The sequence below is a fragment of the Triturus cristatus genome, chromosome 8 (genome assembly GCF_964204655.1).
Source record: "Triturus cristatus chromosome 8, aTriCri1.1, whole genome shotgun sequence".
NCBI classification, from domain to species: Eukaryota; Metazoa; Chordata; class Amphibia; order Caudata; family Salamandridae; genus Triturus; species Triturus cristatus.
In genome coordinates this window covers 197,168,362-197,187,420 of record NC_140591.1, presented here as the reverse complement: position 1 = coordinate 197,187,420, position 19,059 = coordinate 197,168,362, and the positions used below count along the sequence as shown (strand labels likewise).

Genomic DNA, 19,059 nt, shown 5'->3' with positions numbered 1-19,059 from the left:
CTTATAGAGCCAAGACCAGAAGTCCTTATATTCATTTGCGTTTGGCAGTGGGAACTGTAGAAGCTGATGAAAGCGCATGCGTGTTTGTAGGCTAAACATGGTAATGCACATAAACTCCTCTGTGGTGGCCTGACATTGATTGAATTCAGGGCTATGGCTATTCCCTCTGGACTCTGAATTCCAGAGGACCATGCTTTTAAACATTTCTATAATGTTTGTACCTATTACCAGTTATACTGAAAATTGCGACTGTGGAGAGAGGGAATATGGTTGTTGCTCTGATGTGGTCTCTGACCCACAGGGCCTATGTTAGGTGCCTTTATTTTGCACAGGGTGTGAGTGAGACCAAATGACTAATGGGTTTTCTGTGATATTTCAGAAGTTTTAACATTGATCTTTGGTGCATTTATTTTAAATTTAGCCCACATTAATCGTAACCCAAAGGTTTAAACCCCAATTATGGGTTGCTGAAATGGCCAATTACTCCCTGCCTTTCATCCAAAGTGAACCCTGAATGGACATGTATGCTCAGATCATCACAAGTATGTCTCAAAAATGACATTGTGATCCCCATCAGGTGGAATGCCTGCGAAGATACGGAGTCTCGTACTATTTTTCACTGAGGAACAATTCTGTAAATTAAACATTACAATGAAAATTGAAAATTACTATTTAAGAGAAGCATCGGACAACCTGTCCAAGTATTGTAAAGTGCTCTGTATATAATGTTGTTGCAGTGGCCTCTGCTCGATGGATTAACAGCAGGTAATATTATCTACATTTTTCTATTTTGTTTTGCTGACAATATAAGCACAATACTTTTAAAACTTTTTGTTTGACTTATGTTTTTTAAAAAAAGCCAGTAATATTAGGCAAATGAAAGTAATTCACTATCTGTTTACATTTTTACCAACTTTCAACACCTTTCCATATTTCTGTATATTTTCTATATGTTAATATTAAATAGCATTTTTATTCATATCTTATTTTAAATGATCACAAATTCCGTCTTTGCTCAATTATATCACGTTTTATGGGCATTATTGTTGTCATACTGATAACAATTTCATAAACCAAATAAGTTGAAAACGTTTGTTTTCATTTGTTTGAAACTAAAAAAACTGACCATCAGTTCCCATGATATGTCTCACTAATGTCACCATTTCAAATTGTTGATTGTGTTTTACATCCTGAACGCTGGTGCCCACCTGGTATGGTTTGTACTTCAGAATCTCTCAAATAATTAGGTACACAGAATTCAGAATGAAAAACACCTTCATTCTGTTCACAGAATCCATAGAAGGTCTGTTACCTATGGCAACTTGTGCCGCCCCTATGCACACCTTACCTTGGAAGGCATATTTGGACCTGGAAACGCCTTGAGGTTTATCTACGACTTGCCTGAAAACCATAGTTAGTACAGAGACCAGCAGGGGATCAGTGGATGATAGGGTGGGTGGGCTCACCTCTCAGGGGCACGTGCAGGAAAAGTGCTGTAAACTTCATCCTCTGGTGATTAGGTTTACAGGACTTCTCAGTGTCAGGCACTTCCGCAAGGCCGTCATACTCATCATCACCTCAGCTACTAGAGTCCGCAGTGATGGCAACCGGCAGCCACTATCGATAAGTGAAAACTCATAGTGAGCATCTTTCCCTAATGTTGGGCTGGAGAGTATGTTAGAGAAATGGTACCGAAGCACACATACAGGTCCCGACAATTCTTATCAGACCATGATACGTCAGCGTAAAGACCAGCAAAAGTTTATATTTCTAAATATTCTTGGCTTTATTCTTCTTCAGATCTTTGTACAACATACTACACATCTTCAAAAAGGCAGCTGACATGTGTTTAGTCTACAAGACTTTTTTAAGGCTATATCCATGTAATATCCAGTTCAATGTCAGGTTGGATAGACTATACCATTCCACTGTGACAGGTATGGTGGAATCTAAAAGTTATTCTGGTAGCCTCTGCTCGCTGCCATCCAAATGTCCGGTAGCTCAAGTGATTGAGCAACTGGGGCACCAATAATCCCTGGGAGCCCCAAAAACACTTGATATCATATAATAAGGTGACCATGGATTACTTCCACAATCCCACCAGGAGGATAAAGTATGCCTCCCACCCAAAACAAACGCCCCCCCATAAGTATCTACACCATACATGCCAGTCTGGCAATAGTATAGTTCTGTGAGGTCCTTGATAAGCCCCACTGCGGTAGTCCGTGGCCGAAACCAGTAAAAGTGTTGTACGATGATCTGAAGAAGAATAAAGCCAAGAATATTTAGAAACATAAACTTTTGCTGATATGTACTGTTGACGTAGAACTGTTGGGACCTGTGTGTGCTTCAGTATCATTTCTCTCCTAAACTTACCGTGCTGGGACTTCACACCAGGACGTGGTGGCAGGGTGCCAGTGCCAAGTGAGCACCACCACTGGGACAGTCCTTTTTTTTTTTTACTTCACATCATCCTACTACTCCCCCATCCTCCTACTTCGACCAAGTTTCTGATGTGCGAACGGTATAGCATAACCACCGTTGTTTTGTGGGGGCTGAAGACATCTGAAGCCAATAACTCTCTCATCAGACATTGTAGGTCAAACACTAGGACACCAACCAGAGACAAAAGCAGTAAACACATGTGAAAAGGCATGGGGAAAGCAGGGGCTTGCAGTGAGAAGAAAAAATACAAAGGTAAAGCAGAGGCTATTTAAAGGCTTCGAGGTAAAGAGGAAAGGAAAACTGACAAAGCTGATCAAAAGTAAATTGAATTAACATGCCACGGCTGTTGTTATTCAATGTGAGTGTTCCTGATCTCTGCCTGACGTCGGCCAGCCATGTCAGCTGCTTTTACTTGCTTTCGCTTGTTCTGTTGGCTAAATCTCCTGCTTGAAATGAAGAGCCACATGCCCGGTATTCTCTGTGGGCCTGTATACCTTGTGTGGCTCCTCTTTGTGGAACAAAGGTAAAGAAAATGACACGTGTGCGAATTGGTGAGAATGGGGCTATGTGATATCAAAATCATTGTGAAAGTCCTGATGTTTATGCTAAACCCAACTGTATATGGGTCACAATATTCCCATATTTGATCGAGGTTTGCAAGAAATATATAAGTATCGTGAAAAAATAAATGTTGGACTTTGAAAAACCCATAGGGTCCTATTACAAGTTTGACAGTGCGGCAGTGTTACCGCCTCGCTGCTGCACCACCAAAACCCATCTGGAGACTGCACACCCTATTATGACTTTTCAAGTCATAAGTGGGCTTTTCCTCTGGTGTTCCCACGGTGGTTGGCGCTGCAATGCGAAAGTCAAAGGAAGTTCCAGAAAGGCATGGACTGAAAACTCCATGCCGTGCTGGACTTTCTGTGCATGCACACAGGACGAGCACATGTAGTGACTGGGGTGGTCCCGCCAAGCATATTGGTGCCTCTGGACCACAGCATCATCGCCAGGGAATGGCGGTTCCCTGGTGGAGTCGGCAGTCTCAGGGCAGCACAACTACTAGGGTCACAATGGGGCGGTCGCAAGACCGCCACCACCAGTCTAGTGGTCCTCGGGCCGCCAGACTCGTAATAGGCCCTATCGTGTAGAAGCAGTGAAAGTGGTTTAATGGCAGCGAATCAGGGAATAATGACACTGTGTCTATGAAAGCAGGAGTCCCTTAGACCTGTGCTGTCTCTGGCATGGGATTCACGCAGTAGATGGAGGATTGCGATTGCTGGCTACCACTCCAAAGGTTGATAGTGTGACTGTCATCAAAGCCTGAGTTATGCTATGATTACGCTCAGATTCTTGACCTTGGATACTGCATATGTGTAGATGTGTTTAACAATACAACGAGCCATGCATAAGAATCTCTGGTACCAAACGGCGAGAAGCATCTTACTCTAGCCAAGTCTTCCCATATCTCCTCGCCTTTAAAATGGATGTATTTCAAAATACAGAAATATATCCCAGTTCGACAGGTTCTCGAGCAAGCACAACGCCCTCCCCCAAAACACACCACCGATGCAATACTTTTAAGTCAGTTAAAAGCTTACATTTCAGTGCATTTCTTTCTAAATAGTATAGAGGGGTGCATTCTTGTGAGATCCAATCTGGAAACCCCACCCCAACGTTTCTTGGGTCACCTAAGGAAAGAGGGAAGTAATGTGTGGAAAATGGGTTTTAGCAAAAAAAGGCAATACAAGTGTGTGATTTCAATGAACATCACAACAGTGAGCGTCAAGTGTTTTGCAATGGTTGGATAAATGCAGCCGGTCAAGATTAGCAAACTGAAGTGTTGGCATGTCAGCAACTCTGCATAAAAAAACAAGCATTTGCAATGCAATCAGTCTCGCCTTTGGCACCTTATATGTATTTAGCTATGCAGCACATTAGCCTGGGTGCTGAAACATATACTATTCTTTAACATGGAGGGAAAGTAAGCACCAAACTGCGTGACACGTCAGGTATAGGAACACATGAAGAGAAATATTGCCTTTCAGCTGGAAACTGTATAGTTCAAAGCTCTGTTTTTAATATAAAATCAGGGCCTTTGGTGGTCATATCACTGAACATACAAGATTTGAAAAAAATATTATTGTCTACAGGTGCTCGTGGAAGACGATTTCTATGGACTGGATTCTAGAGAATGCTAAAGTGATTCTGGTATTTTACTGACCTCTGCTGGTCGTTTTCTATTAAGGAAGTTAAATAGAGGCAGTTGCCAGAAAAATTTAAAAAAGAAAGTCCCTCAGCAGAAAACAATTCTGGTATTTTACTGACCTCTGCTGGTCGTTGTATATCAAGACAGTTAAATAGAGGCAGATGAACAGAAAAAAAGTTCCGAAGCGGAAGTAGACAAGTCCTAGGGCTGATCTCTAGAGCCCACAAAGTAAATACATTTATAAGTATATACTAAAGTATATACAGAGGTCTCGAATGCTCGACCTAATAAATATATACTAAAGTATATACAAGAGGTCTCGAATGCTCGACCTAAAAATGAAGGGGTCCTTATGCCCCGGGGCACATTGCTGAGCATATCTTGGTTCCATAAACGCTGCCCACACATGCAATTCCCTGTGTACATAAAATGATACAGTAGATGCTGGGGCATTAAGCTTGCTTTGTCCCTTGTTAAACATGCTGAGAATTACGTCATTGCCTTGTGCACGGGTAAGGTATACAACAGAAATACCCTACAAATGTATCCACTAGAAATGGAAGGCACTTATGTGGTAATATTGCACGTGGAGGTTGTAGGACTAGGTTACTTATGCATTGCAAATTTATTTTGCTAGCACTTTCCTATCAAAAGTTAGCAATTTGAGTTTTTACTCCATATTACAGATTTGGGAATATGCTCTGCAGCGTGGCTACACAAAATATGCACTTTTGAAAGGTTCTTACCTTTTAAACTGTAAGTGGAGAAAGTATTTCCTTTCACTCTTGCAACCCACTTCTGCACTCTGTGCAAGTGGGCTGAAACTCTATGCATCAGAGCGACAGATATGAGAATTTGAAATAAAACTGCTTATCCTTTTAAACAAAGCACACGTGTCTGGTGCCTCTCCGCCCTTACAGATGCCATAAAAAAACACAATTGTCCAGAGCAAAAAAGTAGGAAGAACACAGCACCAAGGTGGATTTCATTACAGAGGTGCTGTGAAGGTAGGAGGCCGTTTTTAATGGAGGAATCATTGGTATCGCCTCTTAATGCAGTAGTTATAAGCGATGATTTATAGCCAAACACTTTCACAATTGGCACATGCTACATATGAGAAAGAAACAAAACAAGCTGTGTCAATGCCAGAGAATGAACTCCCTCTCTCACAATGGTGGCAACGCAATTTTGCCAACACCTAAACTCATCTCAACATGACAAATGATGGGAACAGCCTCAGTAGGGTGAGCAGATATTAATGAAGGATTAGGAATCGTTATCAGATAATGCACTTCTTAAAGGGCTCAGATCAGAATGACGCAGGCACTTGGCAGCCAAGTTGTGCTAAAGAAGGACAAAGCCAGCGCTAGGTGAGAAAGCCTTTCAGCAGGGTGTGGGATCTGTCTGGAGTGGTGTTCTCAGAGTGTGGGTGTATGTCTTGGCACACATGCATGGTGTGCGTGTCTGCCTGTGCAGAGCGAGAACAATGTTTGCACTCAGAATGCGTCTTCTTTTAGATTCAATCTGAGCTCTGGGATATGTTAACATATACTGACACAAACAGTGGTCTTGTGATAAACCACAGGCCTCGAGTCGAGAACCCTTAAACAGTGGCAGCATTAGTGCTGTGACCTCTGTACATGTATCCCTAAATCTCTCCATCAGACTATGGGGCTTATTTACAAGCCCCTTGCACTGCTGGGACATCACTTTTAATATGGGAAAAGAGGATGTACTGGTGGCGCAAGGGGCATGTCAATAAGCCCCTATATGTTTCAATCTGCCCACTTATCTTTAAGTCCATGCATGCTATCTCAAAAAGCATCCTCTATATTTCTAAAATACAGCATGAACACTGACCAGACCTTCTGATTGTCGTCTGTCCTTTTTTCTTCCAAATGGCCCTCTCTTTCTCTTCCATTCTTTCCATCCCTCCTCTCCGTGAGCACAACCTTCTCTGGGTCACGTGTATGTTTTCCTCGCTATGTTATGTTATATTGATTTGTATGAAGCACTCATCACCTAAGAGGGTATCCAGGTGCGTGGGCAGGTGGGTAGTTTTTTGGTACCCAAGGTGCTTATAAGAAGAGCCAGGTCTTCAGCTTCTTGTGGAACTCACGAAGTGAGGAGGAAGCACTGATGTGCCTTAATCTTTACTAATGTGTTTCTGCAAATTGCCCACAGCTCATTTCAAATCTCTCATCCGTTCCTTCCTTGAAAGTCATGCTGCTGCAACCTATCAATACCTAACCTCCTCTCGCGCATCTACTGACCCTGCCAAACATTGCACCCCGCCTCCCCAGTACCTCTAAGGATCACACCTAACTCTTATTAATGTACTCTACTACAAACCGACAATAACCGATGACACTAAGTTAACCACCAACTTTGAGTTTCGGAGCAGCGTGCTGCCCTGCATAAAGTGCTTCAATGCCTCATCGTAGGTAAAAAATGCTTTATAAATGCAATTACATGTATCAATCGTTATAGACATCTATCTGTTCATCCATCCGTCCCTTCTTCCTTCCTTCCATTGAGGACCAGGATCATGCAAAGAACTGCCCTGAGACACAGAATGAATTGGGAGAGGTGTGACGCAGCGGCAAGAGCGGCTGTCTCCAGAGTGCGGGTTCACAGTTCGATCCCCCGCGCCAGCGGCAGCTCAGCATCATGTGACTCTGGGCAATAGCTCAATAAATCTCCCCGACAGCTCCCAGCGCCTTGAAACCCTTAAGGGGGGTGATATGTTTGTCCTTTACAAATAGGAATTATTATTACTAGTATAAATCTGCCTCTTTTGAGGGGCCATTTTAGGGGCCAGATGGTATGGGGACTTCACCCGTGGACCACACCAATTTTTAGATCATGGCTGAGGGGTGTTTAAAGGGGATGTACATTGATTCCCTGCAGATGGTTATGTTTTGGGGCTTGTGACATTATGTGAAGATAATGCTGTAGAGTGTAGACAGGACAAACATTAAGTGAACATTTACCTGTTAGCCGGCTGGAAAGCTCTGCGCTGAGGGCAGACATGCCGCTGGCTCGCCCTGGAGAGATGGGTGCAGCCGGGTGAACAGCGGGGTTGCCAATTGAACCCAAGTATTGATACGACTGATCATAACTCCATGGGGGGGATGTCTGCACTTGCCTTGTGTCTGCAAACAGAAATAAAAAAAAACAGAATGGTTAATGTTTGTTTTAAACGCCTAATATATACATTTAAATGTAGCTCTACTAAACAGCGCAAAGTTGCAGGTGTGTGTTTGCACTGCTCTTAAAGCACCACAAGATATGTATAGAGACCGAAGGCGTAAAGATAAGCACACAGGATTGGGAGTAAGGATGCATTTTTTGAGGACGGTCCTTTTCTTTTAAAAAAACAACAGAATATTTATATTGAAAACATGTTAATGTAAATAAGTGGTAAGGATTTTTTTTTAAATTGTATATTTAAGTGTTATGTAAAACCACTCTCCTACTGTGCATTTTTTGTCTTTCTATATGGTGGTAACATGTCATTGCCGGCTTCAGAGGACGGAGAGGATATGGAAGTAAACAAATACCCCCCAGGAAAGAGCCGGAGGGCAAAAGAGTTCAGGTCAGACACAGCTGGATTTGAGCTGGATGGATTCACGAAGGAGAGCGACAAGAAGAGGGGTACACTCCTTGAAAACTAGAGAAGAAGCAATCTACTGCCTTGGGGTGTCTTCAGAACTTTGGGGTATAGTCTGGTGACCTCTCAGCAAGGTGGCAAGCCAGATGTGGAAAGCCTGAATTTGGAGATCAGACTGCCAGCACCAATTGTGTGTATGACCTTGTGAACAGTGCAAGCTGCTGGACCGCAAAATGTTACACAAACCATTCGGAAGCTAAAAGTGAATACACTTTCTACTAACCACACACAACTAAATACCAACAAAACAACAGGCAGTGTCCAATGATAGGTCCTCCCCATACGAAAGATTGCTTGGTAAGAGAATGCACTGTGGAGCATTGGAATTTAGCACTATAGAGCATTGGAATTTAGCGCTATACAAATGCTAATAACACTCGAATAAAGCACTTTTTGACTTGACTTGAATAACAGAACACAACATCTGTCCCTGCGGCTCGGGCTGCGCTGCACTGCACTGCACAGTCACTTCCTGTTTCTTTGGAAGAGATGCGGTTCTGCACTTTAAAACCCTTTGGGGGGCTTCTTTAGGACCTGTGGAAAGAGGGGCTTACGTACTACATTACATGCAAGACAAGCCGGGTGCCTGTGTATTCAGATGTTTTCCTTAACACAATCTCCTTATGTGTGTACAGTGAGAAAAGTTAGAGGAAAAAGAAGGGCTAAAAGAAAATCTTTTACAAAGGAAAACCGGTGGGCACTGAATGACATCTGTGCAATCCTACTGAAAACAGTGTGGCAATTCGGACTTTTTCAGCGCAGTGAAGCCTGCAGCAGCACACCCTAAAACAAAGCCACGTCTAGGAAACCAAGGTCAGCTGGCACGCGCCCCTTCAAACCCTGCGCCGCCATTTTAAGACCATCGATGTCGCTGCCTGGGCGGGAAGGTTTAATCCCCGCTGCTGGGGTGGCGGCAATTTGCTCGATTACAGTTAGGCAATTAGACTAAACCCTTTTAACACTTCCGTATTAAGCAATTGATAATTGCAATACTAATACTTGTTAATTGTGAGGTAATGACATGCCAACGGCGTGCCTTGCCATTATGTAAAGCAAGCTCCAGACATTTGCACAGTGAGCGGCTAGGCTGGTGTGCCTCTGCAGGGAGCCATTTTCAGCGTGGACGTAAAGTAGTCGCAGAAAAGTAGTGCATTGCCACTTTCTGGCGAAGACCGAGGCAGGAAGGCAGTCGGTAAGCGCTAGCCCCAGGGCTTCCTTAAACACAAGACCAGTATCCGCGACGCGTCCAAGATGCACAGGAAATCACATAATTGGCCTTCCAGAATTATGATTCACATCGCCTCGCCCTCTCCATGGGAACTGCAAGTCTGGACTGGCAGATACTCAACTTCTTTGCTCTCACAGCTTCTGAGCCATTTCTCGCCCTACCAAGGCCTTAAGTAGATCCCGCCGGTGTCATCTCGGGGATGTTGAGGGCCCTGGTCCAAAAATATTTTGGGAGCCCTTGTATGGAACAACTTTGAATTTAATTATCAATTATCTCATATTTCAAGCCACACGATGCCAAACAATATTGAATTATAAGTTAAAGGTTGCGCAGAGAAGTAGACAGAAAAAAGTTTCCTTTCTCAGGGGCCCCTGGAAGGTGGAGCCCTGGGCATTTGCCCACTATGCCCGTGCCTTAAAACATCACTGGATCTCGCCCCTCCACAATCAGAAAATGGACCTTGGAACGTTTTGTATTTTATTAATCTTTGCAAATGGGCAAGTCTCCTATGTATTGGCAAGCTGTGGGACCACACAGGAAATGTCATTTCACAACATTCTGCTGAAGCAGGGTGAAATGGACAAAATACATTCCTTGAAATATTGTGCACAATTTCCTGGAATTCTGAAAATATTATAGAATATTCTGAGAAATATTTTTGCGTGGGAGGGGGATAAAGCCACAGGTTTTAATTTGACAGTCACAGACTCGCAGACATTGCTAGTGTCACTGTGGACAAGGATTCAATAGACGCGCCTTTGTCTGTGTCTGGTGGGGATGGCAATGCTACACTCATAATATTCTTGGGAACTGGTACAACGAGTTTCATAAGGAAACATGCCCAGGATCACACCTGGAATCCTCTCACGTGCATAGCCAGTGCCGAATATGCTAATCCCCCAGACAATGGAGGACAAACGTGATGAAAATGCTGGAGCCGCGGCTTCCAATACTAGATGGAATTTAAAAAGTATGTAAAGACTTGTAAGGCGACCAAGCACTCTGGGCACGGTAGCTCTTATTTCATGAAAAATGTAAAAAGAGGGTGTTTATAGTCCTACGAACGCTGGCAGGTGAAGTCAGCAGCAACATGTAGAAAAAAACCTGCACAAATGATGTGACGGGTCAACACTTTGAGACAACAGATAGAATTATACTGCTGGGATTAAATGACCTATGGGAAGTGCATGGTGTTACTGTGTACTGCATATAGTTTGCTGCACTACTTTATTGCTCTGCGAATAAATATTAGAATGAGAACCAAATACCTGCTTTTTGCAGGGAGACGGTGTACCCTGTTTAGTTCCAGTGAAGTCTGGTGCCATTTTAGGGGTTCAGTGTCCACGCTGGGTGCTCGGCTTTGGGAGATTTACAGGATTAGGGCACATTTGGTGGAAGTGCCACATTACAGTAGTGTATTTTAGTTGCAGTCATGGGTCTGACAGGCCTCAGTGGCTAATTCTACAAAGGGGACTATCCCCCACATAGCAGGCAGCAAGGCAGTGAATGGTCTGTGTTTAAGATGTGACGGATGTATTCTTGGACGGGGTGTGTTGGTTCCAGCGACAGCACTCTTCACCTCCTGGTGCAAACCCCTGGTTTACGTTGATGATACAATGAGCACAGTGACTGAGCCCCGCACCCCCGGAACTACTAGGCCCAGCCTCTCACCTTACTGGTCTGGTACCGAGAATTCGAATAAGAGAGGATTCATTCTTGAAAGGGGGTTGGGTTCAAGGTCATCTGCCCAGACAGGTCATTTTGGAATGAGTGGGAAACAGGGGTTGCTCACGCCACAGACCCAGCCTCTCAATTTGTTTTTTGTCAATAAACATTCTTACTACTTCCCAACTCTTGGCAGCTCGCTTTATTGACCCCACAGGGACAGGCTTCAAAATCCTGCCCTTCAGGCCACATACAGGTTTCTGCATCAGGTGCATTATCCTACCTGGTTATTCTACCGGCTGACGGTGAAAAAGAGTACACTGCTGCTGTCTCTTGTTTTATGCCCGTATGATAAGCAGTTTTAATTAATTTTTTCTTGTAACCTCACTTGCCTTTTCGAATAGACCGAGCAGAGGAGGCCTGAGCTGTGGGAAAGCAGCAGAACTTCTGTCAGTAGGGTGGCGCAGAAAGGCTGTGGGGCTGTGGGGCTGGGGGTGTGGCTGGCTCGAAGGAAGGACAGACTGGCCTTGCAGAAGAACAATCTGTAGGGAAACTTCTAACTCCGTTGTGGCTGATCTTACTCGACACGGCGGCAACAACCTTGAGTGTTTATGCAACTATATCCAATGTATGATTAAATGATACGCAAAGAAGAGGAATCGGAGAGATGTACTAATCAAGATGCAATCAAAATACAGTCGTAGGAAAAAAGAACAAACAATGGCATAAAGGATACAGATGGATTTGCTGAAAACGATGGAACGACAAAATCTAGACTAAGAGTCTGGATCCACAGAGTATAAATATACATCAGGCGGATCAGGAAGACTTTACAAGAACTAGAAGTGTCCCAGTTTACTAAATAGATTAGCCTAGGTTTACCTTTTGAAGAGATAGTCAGCGAGAGAGAAAGAGCAAGTTTGTAGTGTTTCTGCAGCACATTACAAATTCCAGGGTCAGTGCCAGGAAAGAGCATTTCACAAAATGTTCTTTTTGAGCCAGGAAGTTTCAAAGACTAAAAATTAAATGGCACAGACACATAACCATGATACCGCTCGCCAACATCATCTGAGCACAAGACATCATGTCATCTCCTACGCCGAAGACACCCAACTCATCCTCTCCCTGACAGACAAGACAATCACCACCAGAACCAACTTCACTAACTGCATGACCAAGGTAGCAAGCTGGATGCAAACCAACTGCCTGAAGCTCAGCTCAGACAAAACAGAAGTACTAGTCTTTCGGCAACAAGACCTCCCCATGGGACCCGACCTGGTGGCCATCAGAGCGAGGACCAACACCCACAGACCAGACAAGAAATCTAGGGATGATCCTAGATGACAAGCTCAACATGATGGCTCAAGTCACCAAAATGCGCACCTCCTGCTTCCACATCCTACGCATGTTGCAAAAGATCTTTAAATGGTTGTGGTAGAACATCAGACAGATCCTCATGCAAGCACTCAACACCAGCAGGCTGGACTACGGCAACACGCTCTATGCCAGAATCTGCAAACTCCTACAAAGACTCCAGACCATACAGAACACCGGCCCAAGCCTCATACTCGGCCTCCCACGCCACACCCTCAGGAAGCTTCACTGGCTCCCCATTCACAAGCGCAGTCAATTCAAACTTCTCACGCACACATACAAATCCCTGCACAACATAGGAACAGAATACCTGAACAGCTGCATCCACTTTCACCAACCAACCAAACACCTACGCTCTGCCTCACTCGCGCACACTCCCTGCATCTGCCAAACCAAAACCGAAGGTAGCTCATTCTCCTACATCGCACCAAAGACATGGAACGACCTCCCGCAACACATCAGGGCCTCCTCCTTATTTCTTGAGTTCCACAAGAAGCTGAAGGCCTGGCTCTTGGTATATGCCCCAAGGGGACTACATATTTATCCAGCTGCCCAAGTGCCTGGATACCCTCTAGGGTGAATAGTGTGCTCTACAAATCAACATAACATAAAATTCAAAGGTAGTCAACCTTTTCTTTTAAAGGTAGTATATGCAATAATCCATTGCAAGCTTGACATGCGCTGGACTGCTTTTAATAAGATTTTCTAATATTAATTTAGAGATCTCAAAGTTTGTTTTGCTCCTTAAGTAGGTTACAGCTCAAAACAAATTAAGTTTACGAGGAGCACTATAGAGACAACAGGAGAGGTATGGTTTAGATAGCATCATATTTTCAACCAGAAGGTGGCACTGTTGCACTTCGCATGGGACACGTGACATGCAGCAAAACGTTCTTCGCGAGCCAAAATTGCAGAAACTTAATCGGCATAATCGCACATTTCGCAGTTTATTGCATGTGGGCACAGGAAATGTTATCTCTGTGAGAACATAAATATCCACTTTATGCGCAGATATTACTTTTAAATCATATATGACCGTTAATGATACGCGTAGAGCATAACGAAGTGCCACGAACCAAAGTGGCTCTAGGCGCTTCCAGACTCGCCAGAAAGAACGCCGTTTTTTCATTGCACTTAGCAGTAGCGTCCAGTCAACTACTGTCAAACTCGGTATACAAGTACGGTTACCAGAAGGTTCTATTTCACAGAGAAAGCGGTGTTCCAGTCCTGGGAGTTCGTTAAACAACCTAAGCATTTTGGGAATTGTAGTCATAATTCACTTCAGCTGATTCAATTGAACTGCGCCACCTGAATCAATGATATATGGCCGGGTCTAAGCCTTGTTTTCATTCTGTGTTTTTTTCTTCACCTTTTCCGTTACCCCTTAGCAACAAACTAGAAGAGGCTGTTGAAGTTTCACTCGCCCTCGTTTGGAGGGTGTCGCCCTCCTTGCCCTACCGTCCAAACAAGCAAAATGTTTCCCTTTCTTATGAAAAACACCTCCCTGACCCTCCAAACTAAAAAAGTCATCATCATTAACGTCAGTGGCAGCCCCTCCCCCCCGCCCCCCCCCCCCAAAAAAAAAACACCCTGTCTCACCCACTTTAGGAAAACAAAAGGCTGATAGGTGAAACTTACGGCAGGACAGGGGCAATTATAGCGGGTCGAAGTGTGTGTCATTTAATTTCCACTACAACTACTTTGGGGTGCATCGCAGCCAGTGGAGGGCAGGGAGGGCAGCTTCACGACAACACCCTAGAGTTGGAAAGCACGTGCTTTTATTCCGGGGGGGGGGGCGGAGGAGGCACGGATGAGCCATGGAGACGTGGATTGCACAACCGGCGCCTGCATGAAATCTGTCTGGAATGTCATCTCAAAGGACGCTCTCTTCTTAGTGGGCAGGTACACAGGTTTCAGGGCGCTTTAAAGCGCGGCGCTTCAGACTCTCACAGTGCCCTGTCACACGCAGATCCAGAAACAGGAGCTATGAGAAGTGAGGGGGCTCTGTTCCAGGCCCGCTTCCGGGCACTGACTCACGCTGAGCTCAGCCGGGACAGCTCATTTATACAAGGGCCTCCGCTCCCCCATCTCCTGCCCGGAAAGAAACACATTCTCAGATACGATAAAGGAAGCAATTGGGCCTTTTTCATCTTTTCAAAGATCGCTCCCGGGGCTGGCGCGGGCACAGGGGCCTGTGAGGAGCGGTGACTCAATCGCCTGGCTTCAGGAAATCAGAGGAGATTAAAAGTAGTTCTTAGCGACTGCACATGCCATGAGCCGAGAGAGTAAACACAGCGCGTGCCCGTGACTCACTGGGGGTTTTGATGTACACACCTCCAGGCCGGTGCCCTCTGCGACAAGGGCAGGCAGCAGCGGCCAAGGAAGTTATTACTAGAGGGCTAGTGGGCACAGAAAGGAGCACTGGTAAAACCCTTGTGGCCTCTATTGAAAAATAGTATATTAGTTCATAAAAACCACAAACATTTCATAACATGGCGTGGCCACTAGGAATGTTCGTGCACTTCTGATGTGTACGTTTTTTCCAGTGTTTTTAACAGTGCTGGGATGTGACCAGCAGAGACTTCGCAGCGCTACAGGGAACAGGTGATTGCTGTCCTTCCTTCAACCATGATTGCTGAGACACAATTCAGTCGAAGGTGGGACGTTAGGTCATAGTAATCGGTCAAATATCAGCTCAGATATCCTGAGGCGAACAGATTTGGGCTTGCTCCAAAGGAGGACGCTAATCCGCGCGCAAGACGCTAACATGCGTTCTAATCTGCTCTGAGCATGAAGGAGCCGTTAGGCACCCGTTCTGGAGTTACTATCCAGGTTAAGGTACAATTCTTAATTTATTCTGACCAGATATTTGACCGTTTAACTAGGATAGCGAGTTCCATCTATACCTATTTTAAATCACTTCTGTTAAAACTTTCACACACTACAAAATTCACCACCACTTCATCATACGGAATATTCACAAAGACCTCCGGCAAAGAGCCTCCTCGTGGGTGCCCGTCGGGCATTGCAGAGCCGGCCCGACAAGGAGCTTGCCCAGTGATGAAGCATGAAACCCCTTGGGTGTGTAAAGCTAGGCCTACTAATGGTGTTACATATGATATGGAGCCACGTAGAAGATGTGTACATTGATATTTATTGTAGGGATATGTGCGTGTGTAGCACATACCAAGTGGAAAGGCAGCAGAGCATTACAGTCACTGGAGCATAACTCCACTAACTGCTATTTTAGGGAAATAAATCCACCTGGTTCTACTGTATAGATGTAACCACAATAAGTGCATCTTTCCTATATTGCTACAAACATAATGCAATACAAAACAAATTAAAATCTGTCTCTTTTGGGCTAAAAAAATCGATGACGCATCCAAAATACTACAGGTTCTCCAATGGTTGCCACATTACTCCAAAGAGTTGTCAGGTTGCTCCAAGATAGCAGGGCACCAGGTTTCCAGTCACGGTCTTTTATTTAAAAAATAAGTGAATGCTGGGAGTGGTAGTCCTAATTTACTTTCACTGAAACTACAAGCAAGTGCAAAAACTCAATATTAATGATGCATGATAAAAAATGCTTCAGGGAGCGATCTAGCTGCCCTAATGTGCCCAAAAGCATGGCACTGCTTTCTGAATTAAAACCCCCCATCCCCAAAAAATCTCCTGTCCTCCTTCATCTGTGGTCCTTCCCTCTTCCCATGCAATCAAATGGTTGGAATAAAGATAAAGAAACATCTGCTCTCACCAAAAGATCGCGAGTTCCAACTGTGACAGGGCCTGCTCAGCCGTTCATCTTTCTCAGATCGAGAATTGAAGCAAAGTTTGGGTATACTGGCAGATATTTAAAGCCCTCCTAAAGACAATAACTGCTATGAAGTGCAATACAAAAATATATTATTACAGCAGTGTAACTAGCATGCCGCCCCTCCCTCACTGCTTCTCTAGAGCTGGGAGCTACAGGTCGGTATGAACAGCGCCTCCCCGCATCCAGACTCCCGCCCGCCTTGCTGATTGAACTATACGTAAACTAATTAGGCCCACGCGCCATTCATCACAGGACTTTAGGAGGTGGGATGCGTAGGAAGGAGTCTTTGAAGATGGAAGCGGTTTGCCCCCTCCTGATCTCACCCCGTGCAGAAGACATAACAGAAGCCAGTAGCAGGGAAAGCAGGCGGGGCCTACCTCAGAGCCTCCAACCCCTGTGCCTGCCTAGAGCCCTACCTCACAACCCACACCTCTGTTCTGTGCCTGCCCGGATTGGTTCTGGGTCCCTACCTCACAACCCACACCTCTGTTCTGTGCCTGCCCGGATTGGTTCTGGGTCCCTACCTCACAACCCACGCCTCTGTTCTGTGCCTGCCCGGATTATTTCTGGGTCCCTACCTCACAACCCACACCTCGGTTCTGTGCCTGCCCGGATTGTTTCTGGGTCCCTACCTCACAACCCACACCTCTGTTCTGTGCCTGCCCGGATTGTTTCTGGGCCCTACCTCACAACCCACACCTCTGTTCTGTGCCTGCCCGGATTGTTTCTGGGGCCTACCTCACAACCCACACCTCTGTTCTGTGCCTGCTCATCCACACCTCTGTTCTGTGCCTGCCCGGATTGTTTCTGGGCTCTACCTCACAACCCACACCTCTGTTCTGTGCCTGCCCGGATTATTTCTGGGCCCTACCTCACAACCCACACCTCTGTTCTGTGCCTGCCCGGATTGGTTCTGGGTCCCTACCTCACAACCCACACCTCTGTTCTGTGCCTGCCCGGATTGGTTCTGGGTCCCTACCTCACAACCCACGCCTCTGTTCTGTGCCTGCCCGGATTATTTCTGGGTCCCTACCTCACAACCCACACCTCGGTTCTGTGCCTGCCCGGATTATTTCTGGGTCCCTACCTCACAACCCACACCTCGGTTCTGTGCCTGCCCGGATTGTTTCTGGGCCCTACCTCACAACCCACACCTCGGTTCTGTGCCTACCCGGATTATTTCTGGGTCCCTACCTCACAACCCACACCTCTGTTCTGTGCCTGCTCATCCACACCTCTGTTCTGTGCCTGCCCGGATTGTTTCTGGGCTCTACCTCACAACCCACACCTCGGTTCTGTGCCTGCCCGGATTGTTTCTGGGCCCTACCTCACAACCCACATCTCTGTTCTGTGCCTGCTCACCCACACCTCTGTTCTGTGCCTGCCCGGATTGTTTCTGGGCTCTACCTCACAACCCACACCTCGGTTCTGTGCCTGCCCGGATTGTTTCTGGGCTCTACCTCACAACCCACACCTCTGTTCTGTGCCTGCCCGGATTGTTTCTGGGCTCTACCTCACAACCCACATCTCTGTTCTGTGCCTGCTCATCCACACCTCTGTTCTGTGCCTGCCCGGATTGTTTCTGGGCTCTACCTCACAACCCACACCTCTGTTCTGTGCCTGCCCGGATTGTTTCTGGGTCCACGGGTCTGACATGCGAGGCTCGGGTCAGCCGCAGATGTCTGACGCTCTGAGGATGGGCTGGCGCGCTCTCCTGACAGAGAGAAAGAAGGTAAGAAAGTGACATCAAACGCACTTCCCGCGCTCAGGGGATGAGGTCACCTTGAGGGAAAGGGGATACGGCGCGCAGCCGCCAGGCCCTGCCTGCAGGGCGGCCTTTGATTCCAAGGTGAAACGAGGTCGCCCTCATGTGAAGGGATTACTTTTCTATCAGCTTCGAACGGTGCACGGCAGGCACGCACACCCCACGCGGGAATTTGTAGCCTCCATCTTGTGTGTTTTTTTTTTAAGACTGGACGAAAATAGCGAGGGAGCTGAGAAATATTTATAGGGCAAAGAATTGAGAACAAGGTCTGTTGTGACCGTAATAGAAGCCATACCACCAGTTCCTGGGGCATAGCAATCAGCTGGTTCCATGTTTTCCAGCCAACCATACTAAGCAAGATGGGGCTTGTACTTTCACTTTTTCCTGTATAAGTACGGGCCGACAAGTCGTAACTATGAAATGGATAACTAGGACTGAAGCCTTCATGAAGTGCCCCCAGTCCATCACCGATATGTCCAAGCAGCGCCTAGACGTTACTCGGCACCTCGTGGTTTCCAACCGGCCCTGTGTCATGAGAGTCACTTAAGGGCTCGTCCTGGCTTTTAGCAAACAGCGCTGTGGGTTCTGGGACCTGTAGTTTCACTTTAAGTATGATCCTACACAGGGCTTTAAGTGGGATGAAAAAACCGAGGGGGTCTCTCAAAGGGGCGTGGCCAATGTAATTAAGAGTGTGGCTTAAAACAGGTAAACTAAAAATCTGTGCTTAGCGTAGTGTGCTGCTTGACTTGTATTTTGCTGTTTCTGTCATTGCATCCAGATATATGATACAACAAGTAACATCATACCTACAACAAGTCAGGACTATTGGCATTGTCAATGGTTGTTAGTTGCATAAGATAAATAAGCAGCAACTATGGCTTGT

The 19,059-nt window shown here is 45.7% G+C and overlaps 1 protein-coding gene across 7 annotated transcripts in view; it reads right to left on the bottom strand.

Moving 5' to 3' along the window:
• Positions 1 to 19,059, bottom strand: part of RUNX1 (RUNX family transcription factor 1) — a 520,192-nt gene that overhangs the window by 4,988 nt on the left and 496,145 nt on the right. For 4 of the 7 annotated variants that reach the window (XM_085621323.1, XM_085621319.1, XM_085621320.1 and 1 more), the window contains 2 exons: positions 7,648 to 7,809; positions 4,047 to 4,136 (listed from right to left, as the gene is read on the bottom strand). In XM_085621323.1, coding sequence (XP_085477449.1) covers positions 4,047 to 4,136; positions 7,648 to 7,809 — 252 coding nt within the window. The remainder of the gene's footprint in view (positions 1 to 4,046; positions 4,137 to 7,647; positions 7,810 to 19,059) is intronic. The other 3 variants (XM_085621321.1, XM_085621324.1, XM_085621325.1) reach the window with 1 other exon arrangement.